General features: G+C 39.3%; 2 protein-coding genes across 9 annotated transcripts in view; both read right to left on the bottom strand.

The window, feature by feature from the left end:
• Positions 1 to 255: 255 nt before the first annotated feature.
• On the bottom strand, positions 256 to 1,037 carry LOC6565298. The gene is made up of 2 exons (XM_001991381.3): positions 955 to 1,037; positions 256 to 893 (listed from the first exon to the last, which is right to left on the bottom strand). The coding sequence occupies exons 1-2, from the start codon at positions 1,000 to 1,002 to the stop codon at positions 315 to 317; spliced, it is 627 nt and encodes a 208-aa protein (XP_001991417.1). The 5' UTR covers positions 1,003 to 1,037; the 3' UTR covers positions 256 to 314.
• Positions 1,038 to 7,150: 6,113 nt separating this feature from the next.
• The window catches only part of LOC6565297 (eye-specific diacylglycerol kinase), a 118,435-nt gene continuing 106,336 nt past the window's right edge, over positions 7,151 to 19,249 (bottom strand). For 2 of the 8 annotated variants that reach the window (XM_032738441.2, XM_032738439.2), the window contains exons 3-16: positions 17,370 to 17,508; positions 15,895 to 16,225; positions 12,834 to 13,197; positions 12,156 to 12,336; positions 11,671 to 12,080; positions 11,316 to 11,609; positions 10,916 to 11,142; positions 10,623 to 10,844; positions 9,648 to 9,699; positions 9,139 to 9,192; positions 8,795 to 8,858; positions 8,470 to 8,627; positions 7,807 to 7,970; positions 7,151 to 7,278 (exon numbers count right to left, since the gene is read on the bottom strand). In XM_032738441.2, coding sequence (XP_032594332.1) covers positions 7,235 to 7,278; positions 7,807 to 7,970; positions 8,470 to 8,627; positions 8,795 to 8,858; positions 9,139 to 9,192; positions 9,648 to 9,699; positions 10,623 to 10,844; positions 10,916 to 11,142; positions 11,316 to 11,609; positions 11,671 to 12,080; positions 12,156 to 12,336; positions 12,834 to 13,197; positions 15,895 to 16,225; positions 17,370 to 17,508 — 2,704 coding nt within the window. In that variant the 3' untranslated portion in view covers positions 7,151 to 7,234. Of the gene's footprint in view, positions 7,971 to 8,469; positions 8,628 to 8,794; positions 8,859 to 9,138; positions 9,193 to 9,647; positions 9,700 to 10,029; positions 10,089 to 10,153; positions 10,845 to 10,915; positions 11,143 to 11,315; positions 11,610 to 11,670; positions 12,337 to 12,833; positions 13,198 to 15,894; positions 16,226 to 17,369; positions 17,509 to 18,195; positions 18,982 to 19,249 lie in introns of those variants that run through there. The other 6 variants (XM_032738440.2, XM_032738438.2, XM_032738437.2 and 3 more) reach the window with 6 other exon arrangements.

The raw sequence follows: 19,249 nt of genomic DNA on the forward strand, positions 1-19,249 counted from the left end.
GGAATGACATCAGTAAATAATGGTATCCATTGCTGATTTGAATTTGAATAAATTAAAATAGTTGAAAATAATGTACATTACAATTATAAAACATTATATTAAAGATCTGATGCGGCTAGAAGTTCCTAAGTCTGTTCTTAAATAATCCAATCTTTTAAATTGCAATCGCAAAATCTAAAAATATTTCTTAGACTAAAACTTGCGCTTCCATAAAAATCCCAAGACCAGTTGATATTTAAAAAAAAAATTTGTATATGCTCATTTAATATGTATTGAAAAAAAAAGAAAGAAAAAGTAATTAAAGAGAGTAGCAGTTAGTTGCTGGTAAGCTTAGAGCAAGACTTCATGTTGGCGGGGAACTGTGTGTAGTAGTTGGTGAGAGTGTTTGTGGCGTTGGTAACACAGGTGACAGCATTGGGACCAGTTTGGGGTATCTTCTTGGCCAGCGATATGGCTTTCTTCACCTGTATATAGAGGTTGAAGACCTGGCTTAGTGTCTTGACAGCGCAGCTGCTGCTTATGCTCGGATTCGTGGAGTCATCGGTGCTGGCGCAAATGTTGGTCTTGAGATTGATGATATTGTTGACGCTGGTAATGATTTTCACATTGGCATTGATCAGATTGGTAACATCCTGGGCAGCGGCAACGCCACAGCCCACGACATCGGCATTGTATTGCAGGGCACTAGCCTTGATGCCCAGAACCCATTTAATAATGCAGTTGAAGCCCTTCACGGTGCGCAGAGCACCCTTGATGGCCCACCACGTGCTCGAAAATATGCTGAACATTTCTGGTTCGAAGACCTCACCATCGACACTAGCGAAATCACTGGCCTCGTATACCAGGCCCGTCTCCTGGTCCATCAACGTCGGCTGCCAGATGGCGGCATTGGCCTATTTGGTCAAGACACACATTAATCCCCAGTCTCACTCATTCTGTAAGCCAAATACTTACACCAAGCACGCAGACTGCTGCAAACAGGGCGAATAATGTGAACTTCATGTTGAGTTGTTCGAACGCTTTCTCTTTGGACAACACCGTTAATTGGGTCTTTTTATAGTGTTTGCCGTAGATACTGGTTAAAGGGTCATCGCTTATGCATATTCCGATAACGTCAAGAATTCACTTTTATCGAACTGTCTGCCTAATCCCCCATACACGTTTCATTCTATATTATATACGTGCAATAGCAACGGCTACTTTGGGGCTACTTCGCATATCAGTTAATGACTTGATAACAGTCCCATTAATCTTAGTTGGCCAAAAGCGGCGCAATTAAGGTGCTTATCTATAATCATTAGAAATACATATGTGTACATATTACACTCCGTAACATTGAAAGTCACGATGATTTATTTTAAATTTTACAATTCTGAAATGAATTACTTACTTTTTGTGGCGGATACAATATATTTACATGGATGTGACCAAGACGAGAATGAATAAAAAATAGGTTAAGAGTCATAAGAGGTCTAAATCTGATATATTACAAGGATCTAACAACAAGGCGAATCAGACAAAGCTGACAATTTTAATTTGCAATTTGAGCAGATGATGGTGGTTTGGAGCATCCGGTAGCAAAGTACTAGCATTATTAGTCTAATTTATTTGCATAATGGGAAGGGCTGGAGAATATTGTGATCAACAGGAACAGTAGCGAACATGAGAGGACACAGACATAACTAAAAAATAAAGAATACTCCAGTAGAGAGAGCTCGAAGAACTCGAGAAGATAATGCCAGGTTTTTATCCGTAAATTAAGTCAAACCTAAATGTTTGTAAATGTGTGCAAATATAAATGCAAGTGTGGGCATATCAAGTTATAATCGGTCATTATTTCGGGACCAATTTGACAACGGCATATATGTTTTTGCATTAAAATCTGTGCATTGTGCCCACTGTTCGCCGATCGATCACAAGAGACTCACTGTGCTAGCAGAGACCCCAAGCAGGTAAACCTTACACATCTATTCAAGGGTTTGGTTGAGGGTGTGCAAAGTATGGGGAATTTGCTGGAGCCGTTAAGTTGGCGTTGAAAAAATAAAATATACCACAATTTTATTCCAATGCTGTCGATGACTTAAATGAATCAAAAGCCAAAAAAAAAATGGAAGAATACGCTAGTCGAAATTTGGTATCCTCAACTCAGCTGCCAAATAAATTGAGTCGATAAAAATAAAACTGTGAAAGTTCTTAATGTATTAATTAATCTATAAGCCCCAATAAAACGCATTTTATTTTGAGCTTGAAATACCAAAAAAATTTAGTTTATTTCTTTTATAATAGAGTATTCGAAAATGTATTGATTATATTTTCCTCAAATTTTGTGTATTAGATATTCATACATTATTTTTGAATAGGAGACGATAACATGTTATGTAGAGAATGTAGCTATCATCTGCGCAAAATAATGGAAATTTAATTACTTAAGCTGGTTAATTTTGAGTCTTTAGTTCGCGCTTGCTGTTGTTGTTGTTGTTTTTTTTTTTTTTTTGTTTTTGTTGTTGATGTGGTTGCTGATAATATTTCAAGTTAGGGGCTTCAGAATTACAGCAGATAAGGTCGAGTGTGCCACAATTCATGTGTGTGAGTGTGTGTGTGTGTGTGTGTGTGTGAGTTAAGCTTGTTTATTGAAAGTAATTAGTTAGTTATTTCTTGATTTTGTTGTTGTTAATGTTCTTCATTCGATAAAGTGGTAAGTTGATAGTCAAGACTGCAGCAGATTTGGTCGGTTGTGCAACGTTGAGTGTGCCCGTGTGAGCGTGTATCTTAAGTTAAGGATAAACTGCTTAAGTCAAGCTATTTTTAAGTTAACTACATCAATAAAGTTAAATATGTGTCTATTTGTGTGTATATGTGTGTGTGTTTGTGTGTGATTGTGAGTGGGTGTGGGTGTTGGTGTGCCAGTAACTTGCTATTTGGCCTTTTATCGTTGACCCGTTCTGCATATTCGATCCGTTCTATATATGATACATACATAAGAGGTATATATGTATGTACGGTGACTCTTTAGCTTGCCCATTTCCATTTGTTGCTGTTATTGTAATATTTAGCTGATGCTCGTTATCTTTTCGTAGCTGCATTTTTCGTGTTTAGTTTCTCGAAATCGTTCCAAAAATTCAGTTTTATAATCTTTAATTGTAAAGGTATAATTTAAATTTTGTAATGCTACTTCAATTTCTCTTTTCTTTTTTCTTAAGTAAAATTGAATCAAATTCCTCAGTGCTTGCAGTGCATATCGTACTTAGTTTTGTTTTGCTTTATGTCTGTTAATGTTGTACTTAGGGACTACCAAAAAATTTTAACCATTTATATTATGTATACAGCTATAAGTACAAGTATTATATTATATTATATTATTTATCTGTATATTATATTACAATGCGTAGAGCATGTACATTTCTAGCAAATAGCGCCAAGTTGAAGTATATCTTGATTTATTTACAATTTACAGTTAAGCAGTTTAGAACTCTTCGATAGAAATACTTTCAGACTTGCGTAGATTTTTTTTTACTTTTGTAGCATAAAGAGTATAATTTGCGAAAAAAAGAAGATTATTTTCTTTGGTTTCGTTGTATTCCAATGAAAAATAATTTGCACAGCTGAAAATAAATAAAAATTCTGGGGGAAAGGATGAAATTTGCTAATTTAAAATACGATGTAAAGTTGTAAACTGAGCAAATTCGAAAATAATGTAGTAAATCAAATTGAAAGCATGCATTTCTTTTGGAAATAAGATATATTTATTCTCTCAGTGTATGAGAGTGTGTGTGTGTGTGTGTGTTTCTTTAAGCATAAATAAATAAATAAAAATTAGTTTAAGGTATTCACTAGACGCATAATTTGGATGAATGTATATAAGTATGCACACATTTATAGTAGTGTATATATACATATACTATTTTCTTCCTCTTTACAATCCCATCAACTGGGTAGTTGTTGTTGGTTTCTCTCTTTCTAGTTCTTGTTTCAGTTACTTCCTTTACAATTTTTGTTGCCTTAGTTACTAGGGTTTCATAAGACTTGCGTTTCATGTTGTTTTCCATTTTGTTCAACAATTCTCTTATATGCATAAAAAAAAGTATATATATAAATATATATATATATGTATACATATACAAATACATATACATATACATATGTATATATACATATGTGTGTATTTATATATGCTATGTATTGATGTATTTAGCTTCTATATTGTTATATGTACATGAATATCATCGTGTTCAGCATGTATATACACACACATATACACACCCGTACATATATACTTATCTAGCTGTTGCTTCGCTTAAATGTAAAACATTCATCAGGTTGTATGCGTGTTGTGTATGTCTGTTATGTGTATGTCTGCTATATGTGTGTGTGTGTGTGTGTGTGTGTGTTTCTGTTGTCAAGGCATTGTATGTTGTCATAATAAGAATATGGTGCTGAATTCTTTCGCTTTGTTTCGATTCGTAATTTATACAAAATGCACGAAAATATACTTGTATTCCTTAGTTTGGCTTGGACCCGGTTGTTCTCCGAACAGGTGAATATTTAACCCACTTACAAAGTGTCTGTCTGTGTACACATTTAGATAACGCTTGTCAGCACTGTTGGCTGTTAACTCAGCAGTCGCTCATTGCACATGTTCATTTCAGTTTCAGTTAATCCTCAAACTACAATTTCAATATCTTCTGATCAGATTACTTAGGGATAGCAAAGCGGCAAGTACATTAATTACATTTCAATTATCAATTATATTTCAAACATTTTGGAAATATAATTTTGGTTTTTTTTCCGAGTTATTTCTGTGTTCAATTTGCAAACGCATTGTGCTGTTCTCTAAATTCACTAGATTGCCATTAAATGCTTGAGACAATCTCATTTGAACGATTTATGGCTAGCTTTGGGAACACATCTCCGGGGCATTTAGCTGGTTGCCCCCAAGGGCTGCCACACATCGTTTAATTGGGAAATCGCATTAGGCACACCACATATAATTTTGCATGAAATCCAAAACATACTACCCTCTCTCTGGCAAAAACTAGCGGTGCCACCAGCCGCCAATAAGGAAATGCTCGAGCCAAGAGCTCTGGTGGCCGGCGGCAGCGAAAGTTTTTGCAGCGATCCAAGACTTATTTCTATTTGAATTCCAATTAGAATTACTTGATGCAAATACAAATATAGTTTATAGTTGCAGTTAAAGTTCTGTTCGCTTAGGCGCTAAATATGCTAGCTAACTAGTTAATTACGTTGCCTTATGTTCAATAGTGAGATTTAAATTTGTTCATTCTTTTTTCATTTCACAATATCTTTAACCAATTGTGTTGCAAATTTTGAAACGTAATTGACCTTAGCGCATTGTACAACTGAACTTAGCACTAGTAGAAGATGATCTATTGGCAAAAATAAAAAAAAAAAACAACAGCAAATCTACACATACATCTGACATAGAATTAGGTTATACAATTGCAACTTAGATTAGATAAGGTTTGCTTACGGTTCTATAAGTTTAATCAGAATATTCATTATGTGTATGTAGTTCACTTTTGATTTGGTAAAATATAATTTGTATATATATACATATATATATATATATATATATATGTGTATAATCTTATAGATGTAAATCTGTATTTGCATATTATCAGATATTCCTGTTGTTCATTGTTTTTGTTGTTTTTGTTGTTGTGGTTGCTAGCTTTGTAATAAAGTCGCTTAGAGTTCCCAATAGTCTTTATATGTTTTTGCTCAATTGAAAATATGTTTATAAACATACATTACAAATGAATATATGTAAATAAATATATATACATATCTTTCATTGGTTTTGTTTTTGTTGGTTACTTTGTTCGTAGGGTAGTTGGGCTCTAGAAAGCCTGAGGGTTGGGCGGGTGAGGACGGGCGCTCAAGTCTCTGTGAAGTCTTTGATTTAATTTGAAACACATCGAGAGATACAGATATACTTATATGAAGCCAGACAGAGAGGGAGATAGTGAGAGAGGCAGAGAGAGAGAGATAGAGAGAGAGAGAGAGAGAGAGAGAAAGACTAACAGTGATGAAGAATTGCTTTTTAGCCAGAGAACCAAAAGACTTGGAAACACGGAACATTTTCTGGGTTGTGCATTGCTTAAAAAGAGTGTGCGCATGGGACTCTATGTATGTGTGTGTGTGTGTGTGTGTATGTGTGTGCTTTTCGGTATGTGTCTAATATAGTCATATATTGGGTAACGATATTTACTGTATATATGTACATATTGTATGCTTGTCTGTGAGCTAAAGCGTGTGTTGCTGCTGCTTCGCTGCTTTTGGCTTCATTTGCAATTTACAAGAGTTACGCATATGTATTAATATTTTTCAACTTTCAACAATTTGATTGTTCTTTCTTCTGCACTTATTCAACTATATATTTAAATTTCCAAAGTATGCATTTTCTATTATGCTTATAGGTATGTGCTACTAATATATAATTTATTTTTGAATATGCGTGCTTTTGTTGCTGTTGTTGTTACTGTTGTTGTTGCTGTTGTTGTTGTTGTTGTTATTGTTACTGTTTGTTTTTGTAGTTGATCTTGTGGCTGTTGCAGATTCTGTGGTTGCTTCTCATTATTATTATGTCTCGCCTAATATCAATACATCAATCATACGCCACAATGGCCCGTTTCGCTTTTGCAAATCCAGTCCAGAATATTAATTAATTGTCAGTTGTGTATTTTTGTGTGCAAGTTTTAGTATAATTAAATTTAGATATCACAATATAATCATCTTTTAATTTTGTTCGCCAAATATTAAAAACAAATGTTTTGAAAACACGCCACAATCTAAGAGCAGGCTGTGTATGTGAATAGAGATGTGTTTGTGTGTGTGAGTGTTGCTTCTAAGTTGCTTCTAAGTTTCGAATAAATAAATTGTCACTTAATTACTAAGACAACGCATAAGTGTGTTGAGAATTATTTCTTGCTTAATTTTACAACTAATTTTATACTTTTAGCTTGAATTATTTTCAATTTATATTTCCAGAATGCAGTTATGCATTTTGCCATTAATTGCTGTAGACACAAAAAATAGAATTATATATATATATATATATGCTAAAAATAAAGAAAAATCTAACAACAAAAACAAAAAAAAAAAACAAAGCTTAAAATTAAAAATAATCATTTTGCGCGCCTTGATGCAGGCAACATTTTTGTTTTTTTTAAAACTAACTTCGCATTCTTTGCTGAGTTTTCATTTTAGTTTACAATTAAATTCTGGTTTGCAGTTCCGAATGCATAAAACGCTCTTGACCTTGGGTAAGCAGCGGATGTGTCAGTTGTCGCATTTGTAATTGAATTGGAATGTTGATATTCGCATTGAGTGTTTTTTTCAGTTTGAGTTTGTAAGTATTCCGTTAATCGGGAGTTTTTGATCAAGCAGGTTTTTTTGTTTTTGTTTTTTCGTCAGTCAGGTAGTTTTGATCAATCAGTGTGCAATTAATCCAGCAGAGCACACAATTTCCATTGGTTGGCAGCAAGAGAGTAAGATTTTCCGCACATTAGAATGTTAACCATTGGGATTTAGATCTCGTGTTTCAGCTGGGGTTCAAGGAATATGCACCCATCTAGCGCTCTACGAATGATGATCTTTGCGTGCTTTACATGGAGGAGCCCAAAAGCGATGTACAATTGGTTGTTGTGGTGATTGTGGTGGTGGTTGTGGTGTTTTTGATGGTGGCGCTTGTGGTGGCGATGGTGGTGGCTGTGGTAGGAGCGGTGGTATTGGTTGCGGTTCTAACGGTGGTGACGATGTTAGCATTGGCGTCCCCACGCAGCTTACTTTCCAAATAGGTTGCTATCTCATTGGCATTCTTGTTGAATGCAACCATCATGGCCGTGTTGCCACCGGCGTCGCGTGCCTCCAAATTGGCGCCTGCAGCCACCAGCATTACGCATACGTCACGGCAATCTTGTTCCGCTGCAATATGCAAAGCCGTCTGACCGCTAGGAGAGGAATGCAAAGAGAAAGAGACAGTAAGAAAGAGTATATTTTAAAAGAAGTTTAGCAGACCTTAGAGCCAGAACAGAAGTAGCTATGTGGATACGTGCCTACCTAGTAAGCCAGGGTTCAATTCGAGTTATTTATTTGACTTATAACTTATAACTTATGTGCAACAAGTAAGAAATCTCTAGTCAAGAGAGCTATTAGATTAGATAGATTATGTAACCAAGTTACTTTTATTCAAAATTTCTGCTACTTAAAGCTTCTGAGATCGGCGTGAGCCTAGAGAAATTCAGACTTGCGGACAGACAGACAAACATGGCTAAATCGTCTCGGCTTTCAATGGTGATCAAGAATATATTTACTTTTTGGGGTCGGTGACGGTTGCTTCTACCTACTACAAGTAAGTACCCACTTGCGATTAAGTACCAAAAGTTCAAATTATAAATGTTGTTGTTCATGGTGGAGGTGCATAGGCTGAGGCTTTTCTTTTTTACTCACCGCTCCTTGTCCGCCATGTTGATAACGCGACGTGTGGTACATGAGATGATGTATTTGACAATGTCCTTATGGTTGTACTTGCAGGCAAAGTGCAGTGCAGTCTGCCCGTTCTTGTTGACTGATTGTAATGAATTACCCTGTTCATGTAAAGCACGGAACTGCAATAGAGAGACACATCAGATATTTTTAGAGATTGAGAGTGCAACATATCGCGAGGTAAGCAGACCACATAAAACAGCAACAGAGAGCTAGCACCGTTTGTCAACAACTACGATGGACAACAACTATTTTATAAGGGTAACAGAAACGAATAATTAAAAGCTACCATATTTAAATCGCCGCCTTGGGCCGCTAGTAGTACGGCATCGGAAGTTTGCTCCAAAATAGGGCTGTTATTTGTCGGAAGTTATTCACAAATGTGTGTGTGTGTGTTTGGGTGTGCGTGTGTGCGTGTGAATAGAATAGTAGAGAAAAATAAAAGAAAAAATTAAAGCATCAGATTTGGTTTGACAAGTTGCAAATGTCTTAAATATTTAGTATGAGAAGATCTCTAGATACAGAGTGTATAAGCAATTGAAATAGAGATAATAAAGACAGAATAGATAGATAGATAGATAGATAGAAACTTAAAAATATTAGATATAGTTTAAAGACTATAAAACAGAGTACCTGAATCCACAACCAAAAACATCTTCGTTAAAACTGAATAAACGATCTTTGTTGCTGCGTGCATTAAACAACATCGGAAAAATATATTTAATATTAATTAACAGAAGAAAAAAAGAGTAGTAACGAAAAAAAGAGTGAAAAAAAGAGATTCAGTGTAAGATAGACTTAGTGAGTGAAAGAGTGAGATATTGGGTATTTTGTGTGAGAGAGAGAGAGAGAGAGAGCGTAAAGTGTTCAAGCAGATTATTGGCCGTTAAATGAGCTTTTTAAAAGCCACAGCAAGTGAAAGAGGGAATGAGCGAGGAGAGAGAGAGATCGAGGGAGGAGCCGAGAGCGAAAACAGCGCTGCCAGATTGTTCACAAAACATATTTAGTGATATGGCCAACGGCTTGTGAGCCTCTTTCTATCTTCGTCTCACTCAATTGGCTGGAATGAAGTCGGAGTTTTGCGATGCGAGGACGAAATGAGTGTGGTGATTGTTGAGGATAAAGCAATCGCTTGATTTTACCTCTTCCACTTCAACACTTTAATGGGCTTGGAGCCAATTTGCAAGTCCTCATCTTTGTATGAGATTCGTGTGCGAGTGTGTGCGTGTGTGTGTGTGTTGGTATGTTGAATTTAAAGAGAGATTTACAAATTGTTAGTAGGTCATTGGCAAAAGTTGTTAGAATAAGTGTGCATAACGAACAATCGAACAAAAAGAAGCAAATATCAAACAATAAACGCTTTCAAGCCAATCTGTTAATCAGTTAAGCAGATTATCTACTGAGGCAAACCTACCCGTCGCTTGCACTTTAACAACTGTGTGGTTTGAAATTTGTGTGTTGTTTGGATTTGAGTTTTGGTTGATTGGCTGACTGATTGTCTGATTGATTGGTTTCTTGTTTTTGGTGGGGGGTTTTTGGACGAGAACGGAATACGGTTTAGTCCTTGTCGCTGTTACGCGTAACTGTTAACGTAAGCGTCGATTATATACCAAATATATAAAATACTCATATTTAATGCGTTACTTACATGTGGGCGTGGCAAGGACTAAGCTGTATTCGCTCCCATCACAACGTGAGCAATTAGGTAACTGTCTGTGCTCGTGTGTGTGTGTGTGTGTGTGTGTGTGTGAATATGTGTATATGTCAGTTAGTGCCTCTATGTATGCAAAAAAGACACAAAGCAAAATGCCAATCGTGTAACGCAAGACGGAACACAGAAACAACGTGGACAAACTTTGAGATTGGGCTGCTTAGTGAATAGTTTGGAAGTCTGAGGGTGGATTGGGATGGCTGGCTGGCTGATGGACCCAGCATGGCTCAAAGCTCGAAACGCTTCTTGCGATAATGCAGGTGACAAAACATGCGCTTATCTAAGTACGGCTGCTGCTGAGCGACCTGCTGCTGGTAAAGCTGTAACCGCTGTTGCAGCGGCAGCTCTGTCGGCGTCGACATTGGTTGAGCCGAGCGTTGCCAACAGCTGGCTAACAGAAGCCTACCCGTGCTGCCGTTGCTGCGCCCCTGGGCCTGGTCCAGCTGCCTCCGCTCGGTCTGCGCCTGTCGCTGTGAGAAGGCGGCAAACGAGCGCTCCTGATCCGGGGTCTGCGGCATGGTGGCTGCCTCATGGTCAAGTATGTATAGTTCATCGATGGCAATGTCGCAGATGTAATGCAAGTGCTCCTGGGCTCGATCGATCCGGAAATAGTGCTCAGCGGTGCATGCTGCAATTGAACGATGGCAACAAGTTAATTGGGGTTTTGTAAACGGGGCACATGCAACAGTCACAATTTACCGTCGATGAAGCACCAGTCCTGGGATACTTTCGGATAGGTTATGGACTCCTCAAACTTGGCGTTCAGCATGTGGCGCACATGTTCCAGATCGCACTGAGACTCGATGTCAATCTGCCCCAACCTGTTGGCCAGCCGGCGCAACATCTCCTTATCATAGTGATATTGTTCGTATTGCTGCATTGTTATTCTCATAATTTGCAGTTGCAGCTTCTCCAGCGGATTGATTCTATGCATAACAGATAAATATACAATATTAAAAATGAACTTTAACTGGAAGGTTAAGAGGCGAAAGCTGTAAGGGTCAAGTGAACTTGACTTGGAAATATGCTGTACCCAAGAAAATCACAAATTTTCAGTTCGTGTAGGGTTTATTTGAGAAGTGTGTGGGGGAAAACTCACTGGACATCGCCGCGTCCGTGCTTGCGCTTGGACAACATAAGCGCCTGATTGAGCAGCTCGATCTCAATAATGGATGGTTTGACGCGACAGGCCTCCCCATCGACCTGCATGGGAATGGTACGATTGGTAATGATGCGTGCCTTGCGGCACTGGCAGATGCAGGTGCCGTGCATGCCTGCCTGCAGCATTGGCAACTGATAGGTTGTCATGCCAACCACTTCCATGAGGCCATCGTCGATAGTCGGCTTCGTCGGACCGTGCGAGTCGTTCCACGGATGTGTGCCGCCCCCATAGCTACAAGTGTATTTGGTCAGAACTAATAAATATGAGCGGCTGGTTAACAGTGTTGGCTCACCTGGGTATGTTGAGAAAGAGGACGGCATGGCAGCCGGCGTCGCGCAGCTTGCCAGTGAAGTCCTGGCCATCGCATTCGAGCGTCACCCATTGTGAGAGATTGCGATACTGGCGCAGGATGAGATCCTTGCCGCCCATCTGGCCGTAGTACATCTTGTTGCGCAGTCGCGAATTGAAGCGCTCCGGATGCGCTTCGCGCGCCTCATGGAATTCGAGCGCAATATGCGCATCTACGCCAAAGCTAAAGTAATTGTTAATCACATTCAATGGAACGTTCGGCTTGCTGCGATCAACGTGGTCGTCGGTCACGTCATCATTGGGCGTCACCCTTACACGCCAGCGGTCCATCAGAACGCACTGCGACATGCCAATCTCGCGCAGCACCTTCCCAATGGGTTCATCGGTATATCCCTGCGATATTAGAGTGAATCGCACATAAATTTGTTGTCTCACATCAAAATAATTTTGTTGAGTTAATTCACTTACGCCACCCCAACCGAGCGATCGGGCGAGATCATTGCCGGTGCCCAGTGGCAACACGCCAACTGCTGGCACCGGCTGCAATGGCGGATGAATCTGATCCAGGACGGATAGTACCCAACCAACCGTTCCATCACCGCCGCAGGCTAGCACCCGCAGATTTGGAGCCTTGCGGTACATTTCCAATCTGCACATCGAGTTGGAGGGAGATGGAGAGAGAGAGAGAGAGAATAAGTTGATTAATAAGCTGGCAGGACTAGTCGACTTGCAGCGCATTACTATTAAATACTTCGTTTTTGCTACTTATTTATTTATGTTTGTTTTGAATAATTATTAATGTGCTCCAAAAATGTTGGGCATCAATCATCATCCTCTATGAAAAGCATTTTTTCTTGACTTTATTTCTATTCAGTTTATTAGGTTAGACTGTCAGACTGTGTTTCTGTTTCGTGGTCTGCTTATGAGCTGGAATTAATTTGGATAAAGTGATTTATGATATTGATTTTTAATTGTTTTCAAGTATTTTTTTTTTAGCTAATGGGTTTGTTCTCTACGAATGTATAAATTGGTCTATAATATCTATAATGCTCTAGCTTAATTGAATAACCTTCTTAGATTCTTAAATACAACATTATAAACAAAGGAATGCAAAACGAATGTTTGTTAGGTGATAACGATACTTACCCCATTTTGGGACCACCCTGCGTCAGATCAAATACCTGACGTGGATTAAGCAATTGCTGGAACTTGCCAAGCAGCTTGACGCCCTGATTGCCACCGGATTTGGGATTAATAAAGACAATGACCGGTATAACGTCCGGTGATGGAATGGGCTTCACAATGAAGCAGCGCGGCTCCTTTTTATCATCCTTGCCCTTGCGTTTTTGCGTCTGCTTCTTGCTCTTGCCGCCAGCGCCGCCACCAACACCACCGGCAGCACCACCCGCTGAGCTATTCTTGTTGCTCACACGAATTGAGGACTTGAAGTTGCCCTTGTTCGGCAGCTTCACAATCCACGATGGCGGCACAATGATGGGCGCATAGTTGCCTGCAAGCACGTACATATATTAGATACCGAGACTGAATGCGAAGAAGGCAGACGACAATGGTTTGTGGTCGTTTGCATTAAGATGCGCGTCAAAATTGGCAGATGACCAACGTGTTCGTTTCGTGTGCGGCTAATTGAGAGCTGGGCGATGGCTGGACTAACCAGAAAATTCCATTTGCCACCTTTAAGGCAGCCGACAAGAGGCAGCAGTGGGCGCAACAAAGACAAGTTAATAGCATAGAAAATATGCCAAAAGTCAGTCACGAGCCACTGGCAGACAAAAGAAATTTAGATGAAGCCACACAGTTGACATACCAAGGACCAAGTCAAGGCGCAATTATGAATACCACAACAGCAGCAAGCGGGACAGAGAGGCAGGTGGGACAGGATGGCAGAGTGGACAGGATGGCTGAAAGAAAAAAGTGGCAGAGACGGACAGAGAAAGAGAGACAGAGACAGAGAAAGACAGACAGACAGAGAGAGAGAGAGAGAGAGAGAGAGAATGAAAGACAAAGAGAGGGAGAGGGAGAGAGAGAGAGAGAGAGAGAGAGAGAGAGAAAGGACAGCAGGCAGTTGGAGCTGCAAAGCAGTGCGAAAACAATGGTTGAAGAATACAAGCAGATAAAGTAGGGCTACGCATTGCAATTGTCGGACAGCAGAGTGGGGGTAGACGAATTCCAGGGTGGGTCATTGGAATGCTCTAGGCCTTACGGATGCCCGCCAGTAATTCTCAATTGCTCCTTATTTTGCTGTCTTGTGGTATCTTCATGGTGTCTCTGGCACACACAATGCGCGTGTAATGCGATGCTGGAGAGTGTGTTAACAAGACGCTCATTGAGACACATTTACAGCCAAGTCCATTCAGTCTAGCACGAAAAAAATATGCACACAGGCCACCCTTCCTCCCCGGGGTTTCAACACACTTTACAGAGTTGGCCATGGCCAATTGCTTTGCTTTTCGGCTCCTACTACTACTACTACTTTTGTAGCAGACACAGCCACAGTTAGTAGTTAGAACCATTCACAGAAACCAGCAAAAGTAAGTACTTCTGGCACTTACAAAGTTTTGACATTTAAGTATTAACTGCTCGAGAGCACCTCTTAAAAGATAAGCACTAAGTGCAACCCGGCTGCAAGACTTTCAGCTAGTGCAACAATTGATTGTGCCAGTTGCACCAAACATTGCAGACATTGTAGTTGGGCTTAATGTTTGGGACTTTGCCGAAATCGTACGTCCATTTTGTCTCTGTACAAGTATTACACTAATTCTAATTTATAGCTATTACTTATCTGAAGTGAGAGTAATTAAGTGAGTAACTTTTAAATTGTTAAATTTTCTATGGTGATTCCAGTATTGCAGAAATTCAAGTTGGTATAAAACAAAACTTTGAATTGCCAATCGACAAATGCTCTTCGAGGCAATAAGAATGATTAAAGAAAAACTTTCAATGCAGCTGAAGGCTAATATTTGAACGCTGTTCTATGCTTGCTCTGCTTGTAGTTTGTGCAGTTTGCACTTATCAAATTCCGACTCCGAAAATGCTGATTTGGGAAATATGCTTTTGCCACTATTGCAATCAATTGAGGACTCTGCAGGCGATTTCTCGGCCCAATCAAACAGTGTTTATTTTGAGAATAGTTTTGTTAAAGCGTGTGTTTTTGTAAGTGAATTCCATTTTATTTCCATAAGCCGTTCCACTCTCATGCCGCAAAGCAGCAAAAATGGAGAGAAAAGAGAGAGAGAGAGAGAGAGAGTCAAAGGTTTTCCTAAGAATCATCTTATCGGCTCATCTGTTGACTTAGTACCGGAACCAAGACTTTGACAAATTGTCAATTCCGCGAAACAAATGCTAATGACCTAAAAACTTGACCCAAAAGCAAAGATAAACGAATCGAGTAGACAAGACAAAAGCAAAAACGGAAAGAATATTAACAATGCGGAAATAGTCATTGGGTTAACAAATTATCATGATATATTATTCCCTTTAAGAATCCTATACAATATATGTAGAAGAAAAACCCCAAAACTTTCAAACGAAAATTGTGTGTCGGCTCAAAACTGTGATGTTTAAAACGAGGCATATTTTTTCCCTCAGATCTCAGATTTCGATAAAAATTAAATTTTTGAAACTTTTCTCCTTAGTTTCAGAAATTAAACCTAATGATTTTTTATAAATATTATTATTAGCTGATCGTTTCACACTTGTTTGCCATATATAATTTAGAAGCTGGAAATGTTTTTCATTAATTTCTTAATTGTTGATGTTGTTTTAAGAAAATAGTGTAAATACTGTTTGGTTTCGGTGTGGCTGAAGAAATCGAGTGCCTGCAGCAAATTAAGACAATGAGTTGAAAAGGACGAGAGGTGTGTCACTGGCTACGTTGTGGATAAATGGCGTTGGACCCGATAAGTTTGTAATGTGGCTGAAAGGGTTAACGGGGCTGAAGGGGGCTGAAGGGGTGGATGGCCGAGTGGGGCGCTATTTTAATGCACAAATTTTAATTAAGTTAACGTTCCGCAATTTATTTGCATGCTCGTCACGTAATTAATCAAAGAGCACAATGGAGAGCGCAGAATGGAAAAGGTACAATGGACTGGTTGGCTGGTTGGCTGACAGGATGGCTTGGTGGCTGGAGCCCGTTCTGTACTCTGTTTGTGCTGTTTGCGCATCGATAATGACAATGGCTGAAACTCACCCAGGCGGCATTCCTCGCCAATCTTGGCCTGATTGAAGCACGACTCCTTGTTGTGATAAACCTCCTGGCACCAGGCACACGATAGAGCGACAATTTCCTTCGATCCAAAGAGCTTGCTCTGCACAGCCTTGTTGCACTGCTTGCACTTTCCCTTCTCCATCTTGCGGTGCACCCAATGGTGATGGGTGGTCGTCTGCTCCCGATACTGCCGGATCCCAACATCCCGATATGTTGGCTTACACACTAGTTGAGTCTTTTCATTCACAATTGGAATGCAATTCTGGTGCGCAATCAGCTGACATGCCGAGCACTTCATCCGCTGTCCGCTCTTCTACAAAAACAAAATTAAGCTTATGTACTTAAGAAACACATTAGCACTGTTTGTTCGTGCCGATCAACTAACTGGCTACTTGACCTGTTGGCAACCTGCCAACTGGGTGCCCATTGATTCATTGAGCACCTTTCTAGTTGCCTGTCCTTAAAATAAACTTTTGCAATTAATTGTATCTAAAATTGCCCGCCAGTCAATCTGTCAATGTTTAGATAATAGTTACAAGTGGCCACAGTTAAAGTCCAGATTAATGTTGGTTAAAAATATTGCCAGCTTTAGTAACTGACTGAATTTGCACACTGTTTTCATCTTTCAATTTTATCATACACCTAGCAACTTGCAGCTCAAAGATTTCCCAATTGTAGCTTAAGTTATGGTTTTGTTGCTGTGACAACTGATTTATTAATAAAGCTCACTTAGTGCTGATTGCGAATATAAATTACTTAAGTGTGACACTATTCTTGTCTTGAAAGCTCAATTAACCAGGTGGACTTAAAAAGCTGCAGAGGCGTGACATTAAACTAGCCCGAGCCCAATATAAAGGTAACAAATGCTAATTTTTGGACAAAACTACTGCAGAACATTCTAGTTTATATTTTCTATGCAATATAATTTATCAAAACGATGTCGTGACATTTTTCCACACATGCAGATAATCAACATTTGTACTTTCATTAAATCACCCGCTGCTCCCTGAACAAAAACTTTACCTTTCTATCACCTAATGACAATCTACTTGTAACTTTCGACAGCAAACTTCTGAGTTTATTGCTGAAGCAATAATAAAAACGCAAACAAGTAACCGTTTACCAGTCCTGATGTATATGAAGTTCGTGCGTGCAAAAGCAACAATTTATATATGAAATTATATATATATATATATATATATATATACTATATATATATATATATATACTATATATATATATATGCTTTTGCATGTTGGACAGGCACGCAATAAATAAATTACACGATTACATGAAGTTTCATTCTGTTTAGCTGCTTTTTTTGCCTCTTGTTCTTGACGCAGTAATTGAATTAGAAGTAAAACGCCAAAAACTCAGTCCAGTATTGCAATGTCAAGTCCCCAACTGAAAGTGTATGTGTGTGTGTGTGTGTGTGTGTGTGTGTGTGTAGAACTTACAATGCACTCCTCGTTGAGGCAGCAGAGATCGCCCGAGGCCGAGGTGGGCTTCCAGTAATGCTCACCCTGCACCGCATTTTCCGTCCAATCCGGGACAATGCGTATTGGTCTACGGGGATTGCTTGTCGATGCCGTGCGTCTATATATCATATGGAGAGAGCAAAAGAGGGAGGCGCTTATATGAGTTGAATTACTGAATAGGATTAATAAGCATATAAGCGAATTATTTTCATCGAAAAACTTGTGCGTAATTAATTAACACACAATCGTATTAGGTTAAGTGCTCTCTAGAATATAATCCCCATAAATGTTTTTCAAACTGATTACATTTATTATTTATCATGTAAATCAATTGTATTTGTCATTGGATATTTGGAGTGTGAAAGTGCCGCTTTGTAATGAGAAATATTAATTAATTAAAAAATGGATTAATTAAAAGTGTAAAATAATTTACAGATTTATATACAACATAAGCCTAAAATCTTAATAAATTATTAATTTTGTGAATATGCTAAATAGTAATGGCAATTTGTAGATAATATATATGATTGTCTGCATGTAAGTATGTATTTATGTATGTACTAGATAATTGCATTAATTTGCCACTTAATCGTATGGTTGTACATTGTTCCCAAGAGATAAAGTATATATTATAGTTGTACGTTATAAGTTGTTCGTAGGGAAGTGCACGAACAAAGAAGTTTTAATGAGTTATTCTTATCCATTATTGCACTCGAGGAGCACACAAAACAATTTTGGCTGTAGCTAAATGCCAGCCAATTCTTCCAATGTTTCCCTGCAGCGCCTGAAGCAACAGTCGACTCACCTCTTTCGGCGCCAGGCACCCAACGAGTCGAGCTTCCTTTGGCGGAATGCGGATTTTCGTTGCATGCCAATCGACGAGCGTCGAAAGCGACGCACAGTACCCGTTCCCGTTCCCGTACCCGAACCCGAACCAGAACCAGAACTCGAACCAGAACTCGAAACCGTTACCGCACCATAGGATGCGGGTGTTGTGGCAATAAGTTCGCCCTGCTGACTCAATGCTGACGTCTTGCTGCTGCCGTTGCTGCTGCTACTGCTGGTGGTGCTGCTACTGCTGGCGATGGCTTGCTCCTCCTCGTACTCATCGTCCGTTTGGAATTCCTCCCGCACCGCATGCAGTAAACGCTCCATGCTTAGCAGCGATGTCGACGCTGGCGTCGCAACGCAAGCAGAGCTTCTGCTGTCTCTGCTGTAGTTGTTTTTGTTGTTGTTGCTGCTGCTGCTGCTGCAACTATTGTTGTTGCTGTTGTTGTTGTTGTTATTGTCGCTGTCACAGTTCAAATAAGATATGAACATGGCCACGTCTAAACGTAATTCAACTGCTACGATTTCATTTCACTTCATTTCAGTTGACAACATTACACATTTGATTTTGTATTTGGTCTGCTCTGATTTTGATGGTGGCATTGCCTTAGTTTTTAGTTGAGAGCAGTTGGGAGTGTTGGCCCACATTGCCGCATACTTTTCGCTATCTGACCCGCTTCAACAGCGACGGCGACTGAGATTCCAACCTGGCCTGTGACTGTGACTCTGCCAATGACTGTGGCTCTGGCTATCATTATGGCGCCTAGAGATACATATGTATAAACCCATGAGCACAACGCACAACTGCAGCATGCTATATACAAGCCTTGTGTATGTGCACACACATGTCTACCATAGGTGCGCATACAGGTAAGTATGAAATGCATATCAACTTTGGCTTGCAACTTGCAGGTGAGCAGATGTGAAAGAATCACGAACTTAGTTGGTACCCAACATCAAATTAATTATTATTAGTTGTTAATTTATTCCCAAAATCGGTTACAATCAGCAACCATTTGTTCTGGCAGACT

This window comes from Drosophila grimshawi, unplaced genomic scaffold, assembly GCF_018153295.1.
Source record: "Drosophila grimshawi isolate 15287-2541.00 unplaced genomic scaffold, ASM1815329v1 contig_848, whole genome shotgun sequence".
Taxonomy (NCBI): Eukaryota; Metazoa; Arthropoda; class Insecta; order Diptera; family Drosophilidae; genus Drosophila; species Drosophila grimshawi.